The sequence below is a fragment of the Manis pentadactyla genome, chromosome 2 (genome assembly GCF_030020395.1).
Source record: "Manis pentadactyla isolate mManPen7 chromosome 2, mManPen7.hap1, whole genome shotgun sequence".
In the NCBI taxonomy this organism is placed as follows: Eukaryota; Metazoa; Chordata; class Mammalia; order Pholidota; family Manidae; genus Manis; species Manis pentadactyla.
Genome location: NC_080020.1, coordinates 83835513 through 83856039, shown reverse-complemented (window position 1 = coordinate 83856039; position 20527 = coordinate 83835513). Strand labels below are relative to the sequence as shown.

General features: G+C 34.2%; 1 protein-coding gene across 2 annotated transcripts in view; it reads right to left on the bottom strand.

Annotated features, from left to right (window-relative positions):
* The window catches only part of CERT1 (ceramide transporter 1), a 110403-nt gene that overhangs the window by 72473 nt on the left and 17403 nt on the right, over nt 1–20527 (bottom strand). For both annotated transcript variants that reach the window (XM_036886104.2, XM_036886105.2), the window contains exon 3: nt 3416–3532. In XM_036886104.2, coding sequence (XP_036741999.1) covers nt 3416–3532 — 117 coding nt within the window. The remainder of the gene's footprint in view (nt 1–3415; nt 3533–20527) is intronic.

The following is a 20527-nucleotide window of genomic DNA, read 5'->3' as shown; positions in this document are numbered from 1 at the left end:
TTAAAAGTCTTGAATGTAAAGGAGAAATACAATTTGATTCCATCTTCTTCCCTCCATCACCATGTTATGATACAAGTAGGTAAAAGGAGCAATGGTCCTAAAATTCACTGATCCCATGAAATTACTTAAAGTATACTTTAAAAACAGTAGTTTAAAAAGTTAGATTTGCATTCTTAAGCCTTTGCCAATTAAATAAGACTCAAAATAGAAAGCTAAGTTTATATGATAATCATTTATAAAGCAGACAAGTAAAACTCTAATATCTGTTAAGAAAGTTTTCCAATACTGTGGTTACAAATTAAAAATGGCAAAGATAATGTGACTTTATATGACCTTGATATTTTAAGTGCTGAGAATTAACAGTTATATCCTGCCACTTAGCTGTTTTAAAACAGTTTCCTAATAAGCTAATGTAAAATTTATGCCAAATGAAATTAAAGTGTCAAGTAATAAGAAATTGCTCCTAAAAATAGGGAAAAAAAGTACCAAAATCAAGCTGACTCTGAGGTATCATGGGAAAAAAAAATTTCATTATGACAAATTACAACACAATTTTAAAAGATATTTCAAGTGAGTCTTGGGCATCATTCAGATGGCTCAACCATGAGATTTGGTAAGAAACCATCAGATGAAAATCTTTTTTCACACCATTTCAAGTTTTCAACAATTGTTTTCCACATAATTTCCTCAGACAGAAATTCCTGAACTTCTCAAATTGAGAATAAACCTTTCATCTGAAAGCATTCAATGGAGCTTCAGATATGAATTAGTGGGCCTTCACAGAGATGGTAAGAACAAATTCACAAACATAAAATTTTAAAAACAACTACATATGGATTCCCACCAGAGAAAATCAACATCTGTGAAAATTACCATTTGCCTTGCATATATATGGTAGTAGAACATAGATGATACACTCTATCCTGCAGGAGGTGAGCTTACAGGAATTATTTTTTACTCTAAGTCATTACCAATGGTTACTGATAGAAAGCAGAATCAACATAAAATGATCCTAAGATTCCATGAACTAAAAATGTAGTAGTTTCAGGCAAGTTACTTAAATTTAATTTAAACCTCAATTTTCTCTCTGTAAAACAATAGTTCCCTCACATCTCAGGACAGTAGGGAGAAAATAAAGCACAGGAAGTGCTTAATAAAATAAGTACTTGGTGATCCTCAGTAATAGTGGCCCCTATCAACATCATCACCATCATCATGCCTGAACAATTTGACACTAATTTTGAATATCAATTCAACAATGCATGCTTAAATAGTAAAATTACTAAGATTAGGTTCCACAGAATTATTTAGTGATATTGAAGAATGAATCAGGAAACATCTCCCCAGTAATTCCCTGTTCCTGGCTATGAAAAAAAAAAGAAGAAAACTTTGCTGATTATGTTTGGTGACAAGTATATCAGGCTGTTATCTCTGTTTAAGTCACATTGTCTTGAGACCCAAAGATTACATATATCCATGGTTCAAAGATACAATGAAATCAAGGATATGGAAGGAATATATGCTTCATGCACTATTCTTCACTCAAGGGGAAAATTCAAAATGGGAACTTGCAAAGAATTATTTTGGCATTATTAAGAAAAATGAGGAAAATAAAATATGCTTAGATTTAAAACAAAAAAAAGCCCTATAATCTAAATCAACTGAATCTTTAAAAGTCATCTCAATTAAATACATAGATATAAGTTTTACTTAATAACATCTTTAGTCATTAGTAAGACACCCTGATTAAATATACAAACTAGGCCACTCTCCTTACATGCACATTTATTAATTCTCACTAAATGTAGAACTTTTCATCCAGAAGCAACATGGTATGTAATTCAGTGAATTTAGCTGTGACACCCAAGTCTTTCTTTTTCTACTGTCATAAATGGGAAAATATGCCAGCCACTCTGGTAAGTAAACTTACATGAGTTATGTCATGCATTCCTCACAATAAGAAGAGGTTAATTACCATGCCCAAGGTCACATATGTCATTCATGACAGAGGCTGCAGTGTCTGAACCCATGTCAGCCTGGCTCCAAAGCATTGAGATTATGGAATTCTAGCTCATTTCTCTTTTAATTAATAGAAAACAATTTCCCGTATTTCCATTTTTAGACTCTCTTCTGAAGTAATGTACCAAGATAACTAAGATTCACAAAACATTTTAAACCAATATAACACTAAAGCTAACACAGGGAGAAAAGATGGCCATCACAGCCAGTTTTCCTTAGGCTGGGAAAAATTCAAAATCAATAATTAAGAAATAAAAGCTAACACATGATCATTATTAAGAATGTGCATGTGCCTGTGGTATCCCAGGCCAGACTGGTTTTTCTTGTTTTGTGTATGTGCTTAGATGTTTTGTACCTGTTAAATAACCAAAACAGATGTTTCAACTACAACTCCTGAAACCTAAATGAACAAGTATAGACAAGTATGTGAACAAGTACAAAGTTCTCTTAAGTCACATGCAAGAAAAGTATGCTTTATTTTTAGCTTCCCTATTCCTTGTTTTATCACAATACACTGAGTTAGCTAATAATGCAGGTTTACTAATATCACACATTTCTTTAGTTTACTTATCATTTATAAGAAGTCAGAGACTAGTTTTAAATAACAGTTGACCCTTGAACAACACAGGGATTAGGGTACACTTGAAAATCCATGTATAACTTGTGACTCCCCAAAAACTTTACTAACAGCTTACTGTTGACCTTACCCATAACATAAAGTTGATGAAAACATATTTTGGATGTTATATGTATTATATACTGCATTCTTACAATAAAATAGGCTAAAGAAAATGTTTTTTCAAATAGTTGCAAATCTCCAAAAATTTTTCCAATGTATTTATTGAAAAAAGTCTGTGAATAGGTAAACCCATGCAGTTCAAATCCATGTTGTTCAAGGGTCAACTGTAAAAGAATGTGGTTTATATATTTATATAAGACTTTCTGAAAGTTTATTGGATAGCTTCATATTTATAAAAGTTTACACTACAATTTAGCCAAATGGTTACAGATGACTACAGAAATTAACACTTGAAGCTTTTCAATACTAGTGTTTTACAATCCAATGTTATTTTAAAAATCCTATTATTCAGATCATATAAAAGGCATTTATTATGAAGCAAATCCTAAATATGAAAATCAAGGTTTTATTAAATAGGACATATTTTGTTTTAATTAACAATTAAAAATATTTATCATAGCAAATTCCCTTAGTGCAGCAAAGTGTTAGAAATAAAATTATTTCAAAAATTTTACCTGTACTACTTTAATCTTTACCAGCCAAATAATGTTCACCTTTTCAGCAACATGTTACATTTCAAGATTATTTTAAAGGAGTTACCACTTGTCTCTTGCCTAGTCCTCCATGGACAAATCAACATTGGTTGGACAAACCTACCTTGTGCTGTTCAATGGCATCTATCCAATGCTGTCTGTGGTCTGGATCCTGAGCACGAAGATACCAAACACTATCATTTACACTAATATCAAATCGACATTCATCAAAATCATGAGGCTGTGGAGAAAGAGCAGAAAGTAAAAAGTAAAGCTAATTATATTCTTAGAAGTGTTGTACCCTACAGTTAAAAACATGACCATACCCAATCTGGTTGGAGAGACTATTATTACTCTTTTACTTTTCTAGTCAAATAATTTTTTTGAAGACATGTCAGATAAAGAGCACAACAATGGCATAGTTACCAAAACCTAAGTTTCATTCACTATTCTTACACAAGTTGATACATAAACTAAAACATATTTTGAAAAGAAAAAATAAAAGCATTGTTCATCAAATGCTTTGAGTTATCTTAACTAGTGGGAACCCAATCAAGAGCATAATAAAAAAGGATCATATTAAGTTTTAGGAAAGACATTTTTTCTTGCCTCCATTATTCAAAATAAATTCACATCATGAATAGTTTTACTTCATTAAACTTGATAAACAAGATAATTTTATATTCTATTACAAAATAATGTAACATATCCTCCCAAGTATCTCAAATTAACTTCTAGGCTTTTACATGTCTTTGACAGTAATAGCCGGGAGACCTTCCAATGAAAAGCAAAAATAAAATGAACATTACACCTTACCTATGTTAGCTAGAGGAACTGCCTGAATCAAAATTTAAAAATCCAGTGAAAACAGTCAACTATTTGTTTCACTGTTTTACATTCTTCATAGTAATATATAAAATCAATACTTTATATCCTTATTTTTTGCCCAATAAATGAATTCAAATTGGATTATATCATATCTTCTACCAGACAGCTGTACAGAAGAGTTAATTTCCTCTCCTGTGAACAATCTTAGTCTTAGAGGGGAGGGAATCCTCTCTGGTCAACGTAACAATAAACTTACTTACTGAACAGAATCTACACAGTGTACTGACAGCCTTTATTATTTATTCTCTCCCCCTTTAACAGCAACAATCTTTTCTCTCTTTTTAAGTTTATTCAGCAAAAAGAACACAACTCCACAATGTCCTTTAGCCTATGAAATAATTTTTCTTTCAAGCTTAAGACAACAAATCATGGTTCTGACAGGCTAAAGGATACAAGTTAAACACTTTTTGAATCACTAAGTGCTGGGCACCATAGTTAGGAATACAGTGGGAGGTGAGTGTGCTAGAAAGTAAAAGGAAAGACAATGCATACCCTGCTTCAGCTATCATGAATATAGAAATACATACAAAAACAACATTTATCACTCATAAATGCTATACTGACTATAAGTTTTACTGAATGTCAAATATTCAGAAATCTTATGAATGGAGACCAGTTATTGAGAAAAGCTTCATGGAGGAAGGGAAGCCTATACATTGTCTGAGAACAGAGTAAATAATTTAACTGATCAGTCTACTATTCTAAGTAGCCTGCAAGTTTTTAAACTTTTACTTCAGAATGATTCTATTTCTAGTTACTATTCCTAAAAATGTTTTACATTTTGTATTGTGTTCAGTATTCTCATTAAAGCTTTAGAAAATAAAATACATGCAGTTCAAAATTTACTAGTTCCTTCAGCAAACATTTTTCCAGCTTTGACATGTTCAGAATTTCCTCACAATCATCCTGATCTATGCCACATTTAAAATGCTCCTGAAAACAGAAACCTGCCACTAAACTTCCTCTAAATTTGAGTGACTAAATAAAATCTATAATCAAAATAAGTAAAATCTGCTGAATTACTAAATCTGCCACATATATAAATTATGATCTCTTCTCCTTGTTTGTAAGTTTAAAAATATGGAGAACTTCAAGCTTTTATTAAATAGTTATATATAGAAACAGAGTAAAATGACAGTCTAGAAAGCTGGGATAAAAGAATTTGAAAGCTTCATATGAATGTCATACATTTATGTGAGATGCATTATCTCAGAAATTACTTACAGAGATGGAGATGACAAAAATATACACAAGGTAGTCATTTCTACCAACAGCCTGAGGGGTAGGCGGCATATAAGAGGGATGCACCAATTGTCAGGTGATGCAGAGTCGGTGAACAACATAGAAGTCTTGAAGCCCAAAAAAGTGAAAAGGTGACAGAAACTAAGTGTACAGGACAAAGGAAATGACAAATTTGTTAAGAGAATGTGTTTTAAGAGAATAAATATACATGGAATTGTATATTTCATGTATATGAAATTGAAGTCTAGACAATAAAGCTCACCTCATGTCTCAACACACACACACACACACACACACACACACACACACACACACACACACATATACACTTTCCCTCACATGCTCTCACATTTGCAACCACCCTCACAAACATATGATAGATTGCTTCAATCCAAATACAGGTGATTCTGCCTTTATTTAAGATTCTGGTATTTTGTTCATTATTCATATTTTTAAAATATATTGCATTAAAATACCATTTATCTGCATTACTGAATTTTTTTAATGCTCCTTTAAATTCTACAACTGAGGTTAGCCCCTCATTGGTCTCACCCTAGTCCTAGTCAATTATTAGAAAGAAATAAACATAGGATAAAGGCCAAATTAGATGAAAAACTTTGAGAGATAGTACACATTGAGAGACAATACGATCTAACTTCAGGGAAAAAAGCCGACTAAAAAAATTTAAAGAAGAGGTAAGGCAACAGGCAATGAATAATGAACTAGCAGAGCTAAGAAAAAAGAAACAGTTGAACCCACATCAGAAGCAGCAATTAAAAGCAAACAAGGCTAAAAGGGGCACAGTGGACAGACTTGAGAAAAATACCAAGTGAAAGAAATATAAGAAGTAGACAAAAGAGGTCAAGCAAATGTTTTAGATGGTATTTTGAAAGAGAATGTAACAAAACATTCAAAGATACTATATTTACTTTAAATAAAATATTCAAATTACAGATCAGAAAGACATACTATGCTCAGGAAAAATGGACACAAAATGAAGACTTATTCTATGAAGTTAAATTATGAAGAAAGGAAATATGCTATAGAATAATGTTTCTTTAGCTTTTTACATGATCACTCTACCCCAGAAAAAAAGTAACTTTTCCTTAGTGAGAGAAATTAAATACCAAGGAATAAGACTGACCAGATATTTCTTGGAGGACCATAAACTATTCTAATATCTAAGATTATTTAACTTTCCCAAGAACCTAGTATCACCCCAACTGACAATGCAGGTACAGAGAAAGTAAACTACATAAAGGAAAATGTAGGTTGGTCTCACACTTTATCATGTCAACATTCATTGCTAAAAACAAAAAATATATCAAAAGGTGAAATGGCACTTATGTCTACTGTTGCAGCCTTAGTCTTTAGGGCTGCTGTAACAAAAAACCATAGATGAGGTAGCTTAATTAATAGAAATTTCTTAGAATTCTGGAGCCTAGAAAGAAATGCAAGACCAGGGTATCAACATGCTTGGTGAGGGTTCTCTTCATTGTTTGCAGGTAGCTGCCTTCTAGCTGTGTCCTCAAATGGAGGAGAGCTGGTCTCTTCATCCCCTCATAAGGGTACCAATTTCATTATGGGGGCTCCACTCTCATTACTTCACCTAAAGCCAACTACCTCCTAAAGGTTCCACTTCCAAATATCATCACAATGTAATTAAGGCTTCAACATATGAATTTTGGGATGACACAAACATCAGTCTATAGTATCCATTATCTATCAAAATAACCTTAGAGGAACAAGAGAGACATAAATCCACAAAGAAAAGGAAAAAAAAGTCAACAAAATGTAGTGGTGGGATGTGGTAGCTGACTTAGGTGAGAAAGCTGAAAATTAAACATCTACAAGGAAAAAGAAGACAAAACAATCAAGTCAATTTGTATGCAACCCTGGAAAAGCAAAGGAACTAGAGGCACCAGGTAGCCCTAAAGGTAAAGGTGTGGGTGGAACTGAAAACAGAACTGATCAAAGGTCATTAAAAGATGCAGTTAGCCCCTGGTACCCTGTTTGGCCAGCCCAAAGTTGGTGACTACTCACCTACCACTGTGTGATATCATTAGAGGTCCTACCCCCAACTCTTGAGAGGTTATCAGTTAGTTTTAAGAAGTAGGGACATCCCACCCAAGAGAGTGGAGAGGAGAAGAGGGGGAAAAAATGGGTAAGGAAAAATGTTTACATTAAAGGTTTCTTTTCCCTATTGACTCCCAGAAGGCTAGCACCCATATTTGCTTCTTCCATCCCCTTCTGCCCATTAAAGAAAAATTCTATTGGAAAATTAAGTCGTCCAAGAGAAAAGGCATATAGTCATGATATTTAAGGGCTTTTCACCCAGGCACTTAATCATTATGAAAGTTCTAAACCAGGAAGATAAGAAATATTTACCTTTCAGAACTGGAAGACATGTTTTACTGAAATGAGAGAGTAACCAAGAGAAGATGCAATTGAGATCCAGGAGAAGCAGCAGCTAAGGACAGTAAGGAAAATGCCAGCAACAGAGTTATGAAGACCCAAAAGTCAGATTAGAAGAGTATGATAGGATGCTTTTAGAAGGGATTTCTCTAAGTGGGGTGAAAAAGAAGAATGAAAAGTCTATCTAAAAGTTAAACTCAGTGGATGGGTATAGGGGACTTCCCTAGAAATTCAAAGAAAGCCAGCTAAATTTTTAATAAACTTTATTGAGATATAATTAATGCACAAAAACTTTATTCACTTTAAGTTCATAATTCAGAATATTTTCACTTGTACACAACTCATGAAATCACTGCCACAATCAAGATGTAAATGTTTTCATTTCCATGACCCTTCTGAAGATCCCTCACTCTCAACTGTAGAACATCCCTTCCTCTGCTACTAGCTTCCAGAAATGAAGGATCTGCTTTCTTTCACCATACATTAGCTTGCATTTTTTACAAATTTATGTTAATGGAATCAGAATGAACTCTTCTATGCCTGTTTTTACACAGTATAACAATTTTGAGATTCATCCATTTTGCTATGTCTTACCAGTAATTCATTCTTTCCATTGCTGAGTAGAGTTTAATTATATTGGACGTAAACATATTTTGCTTATTCACCTGCTGATACAGTTGTTTCCAGTTTTTGGCTATGGAAAGGTTTGTTGTGAGAATTCCTGTCATTGTACGGATATATATTTTCATTTCTCTTGACCTAGGGGTGTGATGGCTGACTTATAAAGCAGGCATATATTTAACTTTAAGGAACTACCAAAAGTAGTTCTATCATTTCACCTTCTCACTGCCAATCTATCAAAGTTGCTTAACATCCTTGCTTGGGTTTTCCTTTGGACTCTACTCTGTTTCATTGATCTAAATGTGTATTCTTACTCTAATAACACTGTCTCAATTACTGCTGCTTATCAGTCTTAAAACTGTGTAGACTAAGTCCTCAAACTTTACTCCCCTTTTACAAACTGCTTTGACTGGTTGAAGTAGTTTGCATTTACACATGTATTTCCAGATGCATTTTAGTAACAGGTTGCACCAATTCATAGATTTTCTATAGATTAATATAGCAAGATATGATATCTTAACAATACTTCTAATCCATGGACATAGTATCTCCCCAATTACTTAGGTCTTCTTTACGTTAGCATTCTCACGTAGTTTGCAGTTTACACTGTACAGGAATGATGAACAATGCTAGAATGATTCCTAAATATTTTGTTTATTATACTACGTAAATGGAATTGCTTTTAAAATTTCACTTACTATATAATACATTTCATAATTGCGTATTATCCTTACATTCTAGAATCTTATAAATTTCACTTAGTTCTAACTGCTATTTACATAATAAACCCAAGGAAATCTACAAAACAATTATGTCATCTGCAAATTGTTATACTTCTGCTTTCTGCTCTTTGGCCCTTTTGTATTTTTTTTCTTGTCATATTGAAATGACTAGGATATCCAGTAAAATGTTAAATTTGAAGTGGTAAGGGCAGATATCCCTGCCCTGTCCCTGATCTTAGCAGAAAAGCATAAAATATTTCACCATTAAATATGATGTTAGCTGGATTTTTGCAGATGTCCTTCATTAGGTTGATAGTCCTTCCTACTTCTAGTTCCCTAAGAATTTTTTTTTAATTTAAAGGAGTGTTGGACTTTGTCAAATGGTTCTTTTGCTGTTGTTTGCATCCACTTAAATTTGTTACAGGTTTTTATCCTTAGTTTAATACATTGAATTATGATGACTGATTTAGTGACATTAAATTACTGTTGCATTCCTGAGACAAAGCCTGCTTGGTCATGATGTATAATCCTTTTGATATTCTACTACGTTTTATTTGGTAGTAGTAGGTTTAGGTGTCATGGCTATGTTGGCCACATAACATGTTGGAAACAGTCTGTATATGATTGGGATTATTTCTTTGAATGTATTAAAGAACATACCATTGAAATCATGTGGGCATGTTGTCTTGATAGGGAGGTATTAACAACTTCAGTTTTTTTAGACACTGGGTTATTCAGATTTTCTCTATCTTAAAAGCATTAGAGGGAAAAAAATAAGCCTATATTTACCTACATATTACTTTTTCTGATGCTGTTCATTAGTTTCAAAAGATCTGAGTTTGCCTCTGGTGTCTTTCTCTTCAGCTTGAAAAACTTACGGCATTTCTTGTGATAAAGGGATCTGCTCACAAATTTTCTTAATTTCCCTTTATGTGAAAATATCTTTATTTCACTTCATTTCTGAAGAATATTTTCATTGAATACATAATTCTAGATTGATAAAGTTTTTTTTTTTTTGCCTTTCCTTACATTATAAGGTGTCTTTTAAGCCTTTACAGTTTCTAATGAGAAATGTATGGTAAGTTGAATTACTCTCCTCCAATACGTGTCATTTTTTTCTGGCTACTTGTAAGACTTTGTATCTTTGGTTTTCAGCAGTTTGACTATGACAGGGGTTTAAGTCTCAATTTATCCTATTTGCTGTTTGTTGAGCTTCTTTGAACTGTAAATTGGTATTTTCCACCAAATTGGTCAAGTTATTTTTTTTACCATAATTTCTTTTAAATATTTTTTCACTCTTCTTTCCTCCTCTCAAGACTTCCAACACCCAATTAATTTGAAATTGCCCTACAGATCCATGAAGTTCTGTTCATTTAAAAACAAACACAAAAACCTTTCTGTTGTTAAGAATAACCTCTTAAAGATCTATGTTCAAAATCCTGACTATTTTCTCTATCACCTTTATCTGCTACAAACCCATATGGTGAATGTTACTTCAGATAAAAACATTCTTTTCAGTTATAAAATTTCCACTGGTTCTTTTGTATAGTTTTCTTTTTTCTGCTGAAACTACCTACCTTTTCATTTATTACAAGCATTTTTTATTACAACTTTACATTAATTACAAAAGCTGCTTTAAAATCCTTGTCAAGTAATTACAACATATGTATGGTTCATCTTGAATTTGGCAATGTTCTTATCTTTTCCCTTGAGAATGCATTGTGATTTCCTAGCTCTTTTTATGTTGAGAAATTTTGGGTTTATCCTGGACATTGTGAATGTTAGGTTGTGAACTGTGGATTCTGTCATATTGCTCTGAAAAATACTGTTTTTGTTTCAGCAGACAGTAACTTTTCTTAGACTCCAATAGCCAATTCTGCTGTGTGTTACTGGGAAGCAGCTAGGACCTGAGTTCAGAGCACTTGCAGTCCGGCTTGCACACACACAACTGAGGGGTCAGGTAGAAACTTGGACAGAGTTTTATACACAGAATTTGGGATTCCCCTTCCCTGGCTCTTTTTTTATGTGTTTTCTGCTCATTAACTGAGCTTCTGCTACTTCTACAGCTAAAAGACAGCAGGTTTTCTTTAAAGGAATTTTAGTTCTCCCAAATCTCTGCCATGGTGGCAGTGATTCAGATCATATTTCAGACTACTTTTCACCTGCCTCACATATTGGTGGTTCAGGAGTCAACCAGCGACTAGGGCAAAGTTTTTTTGTATTTTTTTTTCTTTGGTATCATTAATATACAATTACATGAGCAACATTGTGGTTACTAGATTCCCCCCATTATCAAATCCCTACCACATACCCCATTACAGTCACTGTTCATCAGCACAGTAAGATGCTATAGAATCACTACTTGTCTTCTCTGTGTTATACTGCCTTCCCACTGCCCCCTCTCCTACATTATGTGTGCTAATCATAATGCCCCTTTTTCTCCTTATCCCTCCCTTCCCAACCACCCTCCCCCCAGTCCCTTTCCCTTTGGTAACTGTTAGTCCATTCTTGGGTTCTGTCAATCTGCTGTTTTGTTCCTTCAGTTTTTGCTTTGTTCTTATACTCCACAGATGAGTGAAATCATTTGGTACTTGTCTTTCTCTGCCTGGCTTATTTCACTGAGCATAATACCCTCTAGGTCCATCCATGTTGCTGCAAATGATAGGATTTGTTTTCTTTCTTATATTCCATTGTGTATATGTACCACATCTTCTTTATCCATTCATCTACTGATGGACACTTAGGTTGCTTCCATTTCTTGGCTATTGTAAATAGTGTTGCCATAAACACAGGGGTGCATTTATCTTTTTCAAACTGGGCTGCTGCATTCTTAGGGTAAATTCCTAGGAGTGGAATTCCTGGGTCAAATGGTATTTCTATTTTGAGTTTTTTGAGGAATCTCCATACTGCTTTCCACCATGGTTGAACTATTTTACATTCCCACCAGCAGTGTAGGAGGGTTCCCCTTTCTCCACATCCTTGCCAACATTTGTTGTTGTCTGTCTTTTGGATGGTGGCCATCCTTACTGGTGTGAGGTGATATCTCATTGTGGTTTTAATTTGCATTTCTCTGATGATTAGCGATGTGGAGCATCTTTTCATGTGTCTGTTGGCCATCTGAATTTCTTCTCTGGAGAAGTGTCTGTTCAGATCCTTTGCCCATTTTTTAACTGGATTATTTGCTTTTTGTTTGTTGAGGTACTTGAGCTCTTTATATATTTTGGATGTCTACCCTTTATCGGATCTGTCATTTTTGAATATATTCTCCCATACTGTAGGATGCCTTTTTGTTCTATTGGTGGTGTCCTTTGCTGTACAGAAGCTTTTCAGCTTGATAGAATCCCACCTGTTCATTTTTTGCTTTTGTTTCCCTTGCCTGGGGAGATATGTTCATAAAGTTGTTCATGTTTATATCCAAGAGAGTTTTGCCTATGCTTTTTTCTAAGAGTTTTATGGTTTCATGACTTACATTCAGGTCTTTTTGATCCATTTCGAGTTTACTTTTGTGTAGGGAATTAGGCAGTAATCCAGTTTCATTCTCTTACATGTAGCTGTCCGGTTTTGCCAACACCAGTTGTTGAAGAGGCTGTTATTTCCCCATTGTATATCCATGGCTCCTTTATCATATATTAATTGACCATATATGCTTGGGTTAGTATCTGGACTCTCTAGTCTGTTCCACTGGTCTTTGGGTCTGCTCTTGTTCCAGTACCAAATTGTCTTGATTACTGTGGCTTTGTAGTAGAGCTTGAAGTTGGGAAGCGAGATCCCCCCTGCTTTATTCTTCCTTCTTAGGATTGCTTTGGCTATTCAGGGTCTTTTGTGGTTTTGTATGAATTTTAAAACTATTTGTTCTAGTTCATTGAAGAATGTTGTCGGCATTTTGATAGGGATTGCATTGAATGCATAGATTGCTTTAGGCAGGATAGCCATTTTGACAATATTAATTCTTCCTGCCCAAGAGCATGGGATGTTTTCCTATTTATGAGTGTCCTCTTTAATTTCTCTTAAGAGTGGTCTTGTAGTTTTCAGAATATAGGTGTTTCACTTCTTTGGTTAGGTTTATTCCTAAGTATTTTATTCTTTTTGATGCAATTGTGAATGGAATTATTTTCCTGATTTCTCTTTTTGCTAGTTCATCGTGAGTGTATAGAAATGCAACAGATTTCTGTGTATTAATTTTCTATCCTGCAACTTTGCTGAATTCAGATATTAGTTCTTGGGCAAAGTTTATACACACAATTCTGAGTTCCCCTTCTCTGGCTTCTCATTTGTGAGATTTCCTCCTCATTTTCAGCAATGCTGTTTGTACATGTATCTTTCCCAGGTTTTCTGGTCAGAAAGACATCTGGTTGGTTTTCTGTGAAGTTTTAGCCCCTCAGTGCCATCACAATGGAGGTTTGGTTCTTATTCTACTAATTGTCAAATACCTTTCCAATGCTCATGAAGGTCAAAGACTTAAAATTATCTGAGCCAAGCATCTCTTTTTTTATATGTACAAATAAGTATAAAATATTAAAATTTCTTTGTTCAACAAGGAAATAGTTAAATAAATCCTATCAGATTTAAACAAAATATTATCAATTATCGCTCTAAATTATGAACAACAGAAACTGATTCTTGCTCACTTAAGAAGTTTATTTAGAAGGTATCAGGCTACTTGCATTGCTAAGACATAAGAGTATATAAGATAAGAAAATGGAAAGGAGCCAGGAGAGACTAGCCAACAGAAACCTAGCTGAGACTAACATGACATTTCTCTATTAATTCAAAATAGTTAAAAACAGATTAATGTAAAGTCACCAGTAGTCAAGTCAACTCCAATCCTTCTTACATCACAATAGTCCTTTCTGAAAGCCAGCTGCATAATCTCTTTACATCCCATCATTAAGAGGAGCCAATGTCATCAAACATTAGAGAAAACCTCTAATATTAAATCAAAGACTGAACACAGGGGTAGTGAAGGAAGGAATTCTGAATAGTCAATGATGTGGGGATAAAAAAGAAATTTACACACATATGTGATACATCATGCACATTCATACACAATTCCTAACTCCAACCAGTTCCTCTTTCCTGACCTCCAGACTTTACTTTTGTCTCCTCTTTATCTCCTTTTGAATGCCTAAAAGCTATCTCAACATATACAAAACTCATCATCTGACTTGCTTTTCCAAACTTCTCTTTTGGCTTCAACATTTCTATAAATGATAACTACCAGTTGCTCAGACCTGAAGTTATCTGACTCTTCATTTTTCTCACACCCCAAAGGAACCCATCAGCAAATCTGCAACTCTTGTCAGTTGTACTTTCAAAATAAGTCTGGAATCCAATCAATTCTCATAATCTCTACCACTACTATTCTGGTCCAAACCATCATCACCTCTCATCTGGATTATTTACAATAGCCTCCTAAGACTGCCTGATTCTGTTTTCCTACTTCCATCCTTGCCTCCTACAATCTGTTCTTAACACAACAGTCAAAAGTGATCCTGTTGATCCTGTGTCCAAGGATCAACTCATTCCTCTAGTCAAGCCTCCAATACCATCCCTTTTCACTCAGCACAAAAGTCAAAGTCCTTATGACTCACAGACTCTATGTAGTCAAGCCCCAACCACCTCTCTGGCTTCTTTTCCTACTACTTGTCCCTGGTCACCTCCCTCTTGTCTACTCCACTCTGGCCTTCAACCAGCCCTGGAGGGCTTTTATCATTGTTGCTCCTTCTTACCTGTTACCTCTTCCCTCATCCCTTTTTCTCCTTGACATTTTCACTTCTCTGTCCCATTTCACCAAATTATAACCAGCCCACCCCCGCTTCCACAACACCCACACACTTTTATCTCTGAAATAAGATTGTGACATCAACTACTATTGGCAATGTGGCATTTAAAATAATTGTGCATCTTAAATTTGGTTACATCAAACCCATTAAAACAAGGAATACTTTGCCAGAGAAAGCTTTCCAATTCGCCCTACAATAAAAGATGCTAAGATAACAAAAGGTACTTAATAAAAATGTGTTAGTTTATGAGAATAGCACCTGAGACAGATTCCCAGACAAGGTTAGTCTGAATAATTTCATTGTCCCCAACCAGTTTTCCTTCCCAAAGTCTTTGTTTTCCTTTTTCATCTGTAAACCTAACTTGCAAATCTTCAGGGAACTATATAGGAAAACAAATTATAAATACTCACTATTTGTTCCAACTTTTATCATTTAACATGTTGACCTAATGCACCTTTTAGGTAATTGGTCTCATTTTTAACCTTAATTTTGGGAATTTTTGAATGAACAAAACCCTTTAAATTTTTACCCTCAAATAAAGACTGAACGATGATCCAGGCAGTCCCCAATTTCTTAGTTTTCAATTTGCTTTCATATCTAAACCTAAGCTGTCCCATACAGTAGCCATTAGCCATGTGTGGCTAGTTTGGACTGAGATGTGCTGTAATTGTAAAATACACATAGGATTTTGAAGAGTTGCTATAAAACGAAGAATGTAAATATTTCTGCAATAATTTCTTATGATTGCATATTAGGATGATAGTATTTTGGATGTATTCAGTTAAATAAAATCTCACTTATTTTTCCTTCCTTGATGTAGCTACAGGAAAATTTTTAATTATGTTATGTGGCTTGCATTGGTGACTCACATTATATAACTGTTGGAAAACCATGATCTAAACCACTTATTTGTTTATCTATCCATGTAACACCAATCAGTGAAATATTTACACATACCTATGGTTTACCAATCACTATTCAGGGCACCAAGGACACACTGGTGAGGATGAACAAGCACAGTCCTTAATTATGCAGAACTTACAAAGCTTACATTAGCCAAATTGCCACACAAGAAATATATAACTTCAACTGTAACTAGCATAGGTCAGAAAGGTACGTACACCATGTTGAGAGAGCATATAATAAAAGAAAATAATCTAGTCAGGTAGGCCAGGGAAAGTTTCCAAGCAATACTACCTGAGCCAAGAAAGTATGAAAAGGAATAAAGGAAGAACATTCCGGACACCAAGAAAAACACATGTAAAGACCTGTGACAGGAAAAAGCAAGCCTAGATAAGACACTAAAGTAGTACAGCATGACTGGAGGTGTCACCATGAGTGGGAGATGGTGAGAAGTGATATTTAAGACAAAGGCAGACCACGTAAAACCTTGTAACCCAGGAGACCCAGAAGCCCAGAAGAGAGCTTGTATAATGCATTCTTTCTTTTCTTCACTGGACCTGAAATACTTAACTTTAGAAATTTAGATATTAATTCTTTCATCTTAAATTACCTGAACACACCAATAATGGAATCAAATAAAATTCTAATGCTACAAAAATTCAGTGCAGCCTGATCTAATGCAAGCATTCAAGCACCCCTGTCCAAACCTGATGAAACTTTCAGACTCCTCAGAATGCTTTCAAAAGTATGAAGCAAAATATGTAAGATTATAAAGGAAACAGATTACACAGAATTCAAAATAAAAAAAAATTAAGTTTCTAGTAGCAAATAGTGATACTTAGAGATATCCACAGTATATGTAATGCCATGGGACAATATTTGTAATTTCTGTCAGTAAGAAAGTCACAGATACTGACAATACTAGTATTATTTGTCTACATTAATAATTAAAGAAAATGTTAAATATCAGTTTAAAGTTAGTGAAAATGAAGTTTTAATCTTTACCCATGATGTCTACATACCTCTTTTGGACTTGCTGTAATGGAATTTTACTGGTAGGTAGTTTACAGTTAAAATGAGGATCAGCGACCTGTCTCAGTGATCATAAAAAGCAAACTTCTGTATCCAAGCACATTTCCTATTAATGATAAAACTGTACTACTTCAAACAAAAAAGAAGTTTTGGTAAGCAAAATAACATGAATACACATTTTTTGGTATGTTGTACTCTGCGCCTAAAATTTATTTTCGCCAAAAATAAATTTACTTAGCTTCAATCATCTTGTTCAATAATTCTGAATAACATCTGGCTATTTCTGTAAATCAAATCCACACCAGAACTATAAAGATTTTCCATTATTCAACTGACAGGATTTGATGAAGGCATTGTGCTAGGCACTGAAATCACAATTCAGTAAGAAATTTTCATTCAAATAATGTGATGGCAGAGCCCCAAATACATATTCGTATAATGATAACACTATCAGAATGTTACAAAACACTTCCAGAACTTATTTGATTATAATTACCTTATGATCAAGGCACAATTTTAGTGACCTTAACTTGGCTTCTAAAACTGAGTCTTTGTCTTCTAAATACTAAAAACAATTTAGTAATTTGAAAATCTTTGTTTCGTCAAAAAAAGATTTACTTTTACATAGACCTTACAAACGTAACAAGAATCTGTTTTAACAAGGCATGTGCACTTAACAAGATGTGCACTGAAGTTTGGAAACCACTGGGCTATTGGAAATCCTTTCACCTTGAAATATAAGTGGGCAATTACTGTTTCTCTTGCAGAGAAGAAACAAAAGGGACAAACAAGATAAAAGCACATACATGAAATGATTAAATAAGCATTATAAGTTAGGCTATCAGGAGGTCACTATAACTAAAGGAGATAACATATAAAATATCTAGCAGAATGCTTATTAGCACATAATAGTAGCTCAGTTAGTTTCTTCTTTAAAAAAAATCTTACAATTAAAACCAAAAGATGAGTAGTAGTTCATAGAAAAGTTGTGGTTTAGGTTAGGCCCAGAGAAAAGATGGTCTTTTGACAGCAGAGGAGCAGAATGACAATCTAGATAATGGAGAATTCAATGAGCAATGTTAGCAGAGAATGTCAAGGTGCCAACTAGACAAGCAACCAAGTTGGTATAGGGGATGTTCACTGTTCTCATAACTATTCTGTTTCTGAGATAATCACTATACTTAGTGAATTTCCTTGTCTGACTTTTACATCCATTGTTCAGATTGCTAGCACCAACAGCCCAACAGCAATTTCTCTCCCTTTATGAGTAACAACTCCAGTCAATTAAATGTCAGATCAACTATCAAAGTCCAGAAAACAAGCAGTTAAGAAAATGAGATGGAATAAACCACTAGTCCTATCATATATATGCTGGACCTCATATTCAGAGTTTCTGATTCATTAGGTCTGGTGTGGATCCTGAGAATTCGCCTTTTTCACAAGTTCACAGTTGACACTGATGCTACTGGCCTGGAGATCACACTGTGAGAACGAACAATGTCCTCTGCCATATCTTTCTCTTATTTAATACTTCCTTATTTTGATGAGGCACACTTTCCCAAAAAAAATGGTTTGTAAATGTTTGTGTTTGTATGCTTTTTAATTTTTACTATGGGAATTTTCAAACATACACAAAAATAAAGAATAGGACAAGCACTACGTATCACTACACAACTTCAAAGGTTATTAATTCATGGTCATTCTTGTTTCATCTATATTGATATTCAGTGCATCCTCTTTATTTTTAACAACTTCTATCCTCAAATTCTTATTTCAATTTGGTACTGCTGATTATATGACTGTGATGTAAATCTAGTTCTCAGCTTTCTCAACTGATACTAGGATTTGAGCTTCTCAGATCTACTAACTCAGCACATGTGTACTTGTTTCCTAGCTTCTAAAGTGCTGTCTTCTATTATTTCCTTGCCTGTTCTCCCTTTCTGGGTCAAAAAAAAATTTTAATCCCTTTACTACTCTTTTTATGGGCAAGGAGATAAAGCAGATGCATTTTTCATGTATATATTTCCTAATTTTTTAAGAACCAAATGAAGTCTTTCACAACAGGACAAAAACCTCAGTTTATGAAATTAGGCTATGTGTTAAGTTTTCAGGAATCATTACCCAATCCAGTCTCCCGCCCTGAGACATAATTACTTAAGAGACCATCTTAATTTCTGGATGCGCTTCAACTGGTCATGACTTCTTAGTCTCTTTTATTATAACCAATTTATAAGTGATCTTTTTCTTTTTTTAACTGATGAGTCCTCATTGCTGGGAAAGTTTATTTTTAAAAGAAGTAATTGTTGAGTAATATACATTCTCTAACTTGGGGACCAAAAGGATATCTCAGCCATGGTTTTCTTCCTCCATGAACAAAAAGGCCAGAAGTCAAGTCTACACAGCACTCACTCAAATGAAGCTCAACTGCAAAACTTGCATTCCTGGTGAATTCACTACATAATGAGCTTTCAGCAGGTAATTTTAAATCTAAGCTTTGTTGCTTCAATTAAATGACAGTGTGCCACTACCGACCCCAAACTAAAAAATTAAAATTAAAAAATTGTTAGAGATGATGCCTCTGTACAAATAAAGAAAAAAATTAATAACAGTTTTGATATCTTTGTAAACTATACTGGGAAATAAATAGCCTTCAAGGACTCCTAAGAATTCAGAGCAAAAATATACATCTGAATATATAAGTATGTTTAAATGTAACCAATTCTCTGATGATAGTGACAAAAATCAGGCTGTTAGGTTGGGAAAAAATATTTGCTAAATTCAGATCTGATTTAAAAAAACACATGTCTCATAAAAGTTATGGTTCTCAAATAACATATAAAGAACTTAATAAATATTAAGAAACTAAACAGGAACAAATGATTTGAACAGACATCACCAAAGAGCCACAAAGAACAAACAGATGAAAAGATGAGCAAAATCACTAGTCGTTACAAAATTGCAAACTGAAACCACAATGAGGTATTACTACACACCTACTAGAATGTTAAGATTAAAAAAAGAAGTGCTTAGAAAAACACTAAGCAACTGGAATTCTCATACACTGTTAATGGGAATATAAAATGGTACTGCCGGCACTGCATTAAACTAAAAAGTTTCTGTACGGCAAAGGACACCATCAACAGAACAAAAAGACATCCTACAGTATGGGAGAATTTATTTGTAAAGGACATAACCGACAAGGGGTTAATATCCAAAATATATAAAGAACTTACACGCCTCAACACCCAAAAAGCAAATAACCCGATTAACAAATGGACAGAGGATAGGAAGATAGTTCTCCAAAGAAGAAATTTAGATAGCCAGCAGGCACATGAAAAGATGCTCCACATCACTAATCATCAGGGAAATAAATGCAAATTAAAACCACAATGAGATATCACCTCACACCAGTAAGGATGGCCAGCATCAAAAAGACTAAGAACAACAACAAATCCTGGCGAGGATGCGGAGAAAGGGGAACCCTCCTACACTGCTGGTGGGAATGTAAGCTAGTTCAACCATTGTGGAAAGCAGTATGGAGATTCCTCAAAAAACTAAAAATAGAAATACCATTTGACCCGGAAATCCCACTCCTTGAAATTTACCCAAAGAATACAACTTCCCAGATTC